The sequence below is a fragment of the Penaeus monodon genome, chromosome 10 (genome assembly GCF_015228065.2).
Source record: "Penaeus monodon isolate SGIC_2016 chromosome 10, NSTDA_Pmon_1, whole genome shotgun sequence".
Taxonomy (NCBI): domain Eukaryota; kingdom Metazoa; phylum Arthropoda; class Malacostraca; order Decapoda; family Penaeidae; genus Penaeus; species Penaeus monodon.
In genome coordinates, this window is record NC_051395.1 from 31,564,341 (window position 1) to 31,569,122 (window position 4,782).

The 4,782-nt window shown below is 33.9% G+C and overlaps 1 protein-coding gene across 1 annotated transcript; it reads left to right on the plus strand.

Annotated features, from left to right (window-relative positions):
• Window positions 1-648: 648 nt before the first annotated feature.
• Window positions 649-4,771, plus strand: LOC119578013 (CCR4-NOT transcription complex subunit 4-like). Its single transcript, XM_037925723.1, has 3 exons — window positions 649-726; window positions 3,540-3,793; window positions 4,249-4,771. Exons 2-3 carry the CDS (start codon window positions 3,576-3,578, stop codon window positions 4,418-4,420), a joined length of 390 nt encoding a protein of 129 aa, XP_037781651.1. The 5' UTR covers window positions 649-726; window positions 3,540-3,575; the 3' UTR covers window positions 4,421-4,771.
• Window positions 4,772-4,782: the final 11 nt, after the last annotated feature.

Consider the following 4,782-nt stretch of genomic DNA (forward strand, 5'->3'; position numbering starts at 1 on the left):
AAAAGCTTAGCGTAAAATATTCTTTAAAGAGATCAAAAGCTCTTTAAGGAATATAATCTTCTTTCTAAAGAGATTCGGAATCTGATAATCTCTCTCCTTCTCCTAAGTTTGTCAATGGCAATAGACGACTGAGTCAAATATTCCACTTCCTCACAACAGGCCACTAATAAAAAAAGCCAAGCGCAAAACCCTATTTTAGAAGACTAAATGCAACTTAAAGAATCTAATCTTCTTTTTAGTGGGATCAGATTCGGGATGACTCATCCGTGCAAAATTTTCCCAAGAAATTACAAAAGTGTGTCATGTATGAATTTTGCGTCTTATTATGCTGATTTGTATAAAATAGGCGCTATGCTCGATAGTATTTTTCCCTGAAAAAAAATTAGCTAAATGATTTTTGAAATTCTTTCGACTTCAAGAAGCGACAGGAATACCTAGAATCCCAACTTGACCTACGCATCATCCTAATCCCCAAAGATCCAGGAAGTCCACCTAACCCAGACACACAACTTCCCAGACCCTTCAAAACCTCCCCAAACCCTTCACAGTTTACCCCAAATCCCTTTTTAAACCCCGAAACCCCCCGTATAACCGTTAAAAAGTGTCGGTTTTTAATCTGTCATCGCTCGTCATTTGTTACATCCGGGACCGCTGTTCCGACGCATGCGCAGAACCCGTGTTTCCTCAACCTCAACTTTGCCACCAACTTCAGTCCTTATTTTAGTTGTAAGTTTCATTCTTTGATGGGTTCCTCGGGCTTTTAAACCTGTTAAGAAGGTAGTTTGATCTCTCATCTATCATAGAGATGGGGAATAAAGAGCCTGGGACGCACATCGAGGCATAAATAAGAGCAAATATGTCGATATGTCTTGAGTTGTCTCCCCTTTTCCCAGTTAAAGTCCGGTTGACATCAATGTAAATTTTCATGCAATAGAAAGACGTCATGAAGGAGATCATAAGCCCGATTGGCCCAGTTGATCATGGCATAATTTTGGAATAGGTCTCGAAAGGTTAATTGGGAGAGGAGAGACGTTCGAGCCCCAATTACGGCAGTTGAAGGTCACTCCTAAAGGAAGGAAGAAACAAAAATGTACGACTCGTATATCCCCCTTTTATTTGCCTATGCTCTGAATTAGGCCTCGGTTCATCAAGTTTGATGTATTTGGGCGAGATAGATGGGTATGACGTGACGCAAGGTGGTGAAAACGCCTGAATGTTTAGTATGTATGATTAATTACCTTTTGTTGTGGTGAAAGCTGGTTGGTCGAGAATCAGCTGTTAATTTTGTTTACAATGAACCCGAGCACAAAACCGAATCAGAATAAAAAAATTATCCAAACCAGACCATCTTAGGGTCTTATGAACTAGAGTTTTGTGCTGATTTGGTAGGAATGGATATGGAATTGAGACAAAGCTGTTCTTTTAACAAAAAATGTACTGTTTGTTTATGTTGTATAGTGTTCCTTTTTAACTTTTTTTTTTTTTTTTTTTCAGTCACAAGTGGAAGTTTAAGTGTGAATAGGGATTTTAGATTTGTTATTTACCTATGATGGTAGTAAACAAAGAAATTGTTGAATGTTGGAATCACTGATAAAAACGTCATTTGTGATACATATATTTCCTTAACTATCTTGTGTCGCACACAGACATAATTAGATGTGTGTATACATTAACAAATACATATGAGCTTATACTCACTTGCAAACATAAGTACCATCAAAAGTAAAAAAAAATGTGCATAATCTTAAGTGTAATTACAAATACACATGTACCCAAAAACTTGCAAACATATACAAACATAACAACATATATATACACACACACAAAATATGAATACACATACCCAAATACAAGTATAGATCCATAACCCACACACTGAGACACAAATGTACACATCCACACATTGACTTAATGAAATGCACACGCCCACATACTGCACTTTTAACTGCACACACCAACACAGTCCTAAATTCATGATGTAAAATAACCCAAAAAAGACACTCAAACACAAAGAAATACAAGGTGTAGACAAATACACATGAGTGTATAGGTATGCTGTATGGAACACACTCGAGAAACAAAAGACAAAGGAAACTGTAGCAGTGCATATACAAAAGATCATAGACACACATGGAGATATAGATATAAATACAGACATACATGCATAGAAACATATGCAGACAAAGAAAATTCTCTGTATATTTGGTTATATTGAAGAACAGTGATAATAGTGTTGCATAGTTAGCAGGTTTAGTAGTCTGAGAAGTTCAGTTACTGAAATAGTACTTCACTTTTGAGTTCTAGAAAAAAAAAAATGAGAGAGAGAGAGAGAGAGAGAGATAGGAAAGGCATTACTTCATGTTTATTTACGTAAACCAGATTAGATTTGTTTGTTCATCTTCTGATCATGAAGAGAATTATTGCAGTAGTTTTAATGAGTCATTTGTTTATGTTGACCAAAAGTTAACAATAAGTCATCACTTGTAGTCAGGAGGGAATCAGTAATTACTTTACACAAAAATAATAACAAGCAGATTATTTATTTATTGGGAATATCATAGATCTTAGATGATATCCAGTTGTATGTGTTGTATTGATTTTGTATTATAAGAAAGGAGTAAATTTTATCAAGTAGAACGGGGCTATACCCCTTCATTTGTAAAAAATATCTATTTTGTGCTTTTCATAAGCTTTGTTTATCTTTGTGTCTTTGATTTTTCATGGTAAATAGAACTTATCAGATGATTTCTATTATCGTTATTTTATTCAGCTGTTCAAGATATCGGATTTTGATTTACCATAACACTTCCTTATTTCATGATGATTACCTTGTTCCATTTGGCACATTCCTTGTTATGGTGTACATGTTTTGGATGACATAGGTAACTTGGTCAAATGTAGGTCAGACTAGGATTTAACATCTAAAGTAAATACTTACATTTTCTGAAAGTGCTGGAGAAACTGGATATTAATAATATAAAGGAGTGTTGTAACATTAACAGGTATGAATTATATGGTCTTTTAAAGTATTTTTACTTGATATATTTGATATTTGTATTACTTGTGTAGCATTTGTTTGGGGGCATCTTACAATATTTTGCATTTTGAAATATATTAGGGATAATATAAAAGTTTTCTGTTACTGATGCTTTTGTACAAGAAAATTATTATTTTATTTAATGATTTTGATTATTAGATACGTATCTTATAATTGTGCATAATTGAAGATCATTTGGTAGTAAGTTTTAACTTCACAATATATAAAAGATTTCCTGATCTGATTTTATGGTCTAATGAAATTATATATACAAAGAACTATTTTGTCAAAATAAATATATATATATATATATATATATATATATATATATATAAATCTATATATATATATATATATATATATATATATATATATATACACATATACAGTGGAATTATTTTACTCACATTTTGATAGTGTTATTTGTTTTCAATAATAAAATGTTAATCTTAAGGCCATCTTATGACTGCTAAGCTATTTTATTCGTTTGTTTCTGTTTCAGGTGATCCACTATCGGATATAGGATCAACTTTAAAAAATGTCGGTGCTAAACTTAAGTGAGGATATGGTGGAGTGCCCACTGTGTATGGAGCCGTTGGAGATGGATGACCTAAACTTCTTCCCGTGTACGTGCGGGTACCAAATATGTCGGTTCTGTTGGCATCGGATCCGGACAGATGAGAATGGTCTCTGTCCTGCCTGTCGGAAGGCCTACCCTGAAAACCCTGCAGACTTCAAGCCCTTATCGCATGAAGAGTGTGTATCTTATAATTCTTTTTTATGTTTGTTAATCTTGGTATTTAATTTGTTTATTTGTTTCAAAATATTGAAGTGTGTTTATGATGTGATAGTAATGCAGTTTTTAAAGAGTTGTATTTGGGAGTCATATTACTTAGCATATTATTATTATTATTATTATTATATTTTTTCTTTCTTTTTCCTTTCTTTTCTTGCTTGCTCATGATTTTATTTTCATATCAATTAGTAGGCCAACACTGCCCCATATATTGCTAGTCTGAGAACCGTCAAAAAAAAAAGAAAAAAGGTTTATATAGATTAGTGGTATCTAACTATTTTAATCCTTTAGAAGTACCTGAGTGATCAAAGGAAAAAACTGGGTTGTACCTTTTTTGTATGATATATAAAATTCTTAAAGCAAAATAACATGCTGCCAAAATCAAGTAAGTATAACTTGCATCACTTTCTTTCAGGCTGCAGCGAATAAGGCAGGAGAAGCGTCAAAAGGATGCGCAACGTAAGCAAAAGGTGACGGAGAACCGAAAACACCTCGCCAATGTCCGTGTGGTGCAGAAGAACCTCGTGTTTGTGGTTGGTCTCTCTACGCGGCTAGCAGATGCGGAGGTGATTTGCTTTCTTATTTGAGTTATAGAAGAGAAGATTGCCATTCTTCATTTACTCATCCCACATTATGTGCAAACTTTCTCTTCTTTGGCTTTGGTTTTCTCCAGATGTTTCCATAGAGAATATAAGATCATAGCTGTGGCTGCATGAAACCTTTGTACTAAGAAATCAAAAATAACTTATGAAACCTCAGTTCCTTTATGAATGGATCAAGTGCATTTGTGTTACTACATGTCAGATCAGTAGGTTCCTTTCATGGGTGCCCTTATTACTATATTTTACAAGGTCATAAAGCAGACTGTATCTCAAAAACAACCATGTTGATTAGCTATCAGGAGTGGCATCAGTTTTGTAGCATCAATGATATGCAAATATTTTTCCTC

What these genes read in the sequence shown, in the direction of transcription:
- LOC119578013 (XM_037925723.1), top strand. Translation starts at nt 3,576, where the DNA reads ATGTCGGTGCTAAACTTAAGTGAGGATATGGTGGAGTGCCCACTGTGT. An exon ending in AAGCCCTTATCGCATGAAGA is followed by an intron (nt 3,794 to 4,248) that starts GTGTGTATCTTA and finishes ACTTTCTTTCAG; the next exon opens with GCTGCAGCGAATAAGGCAGG.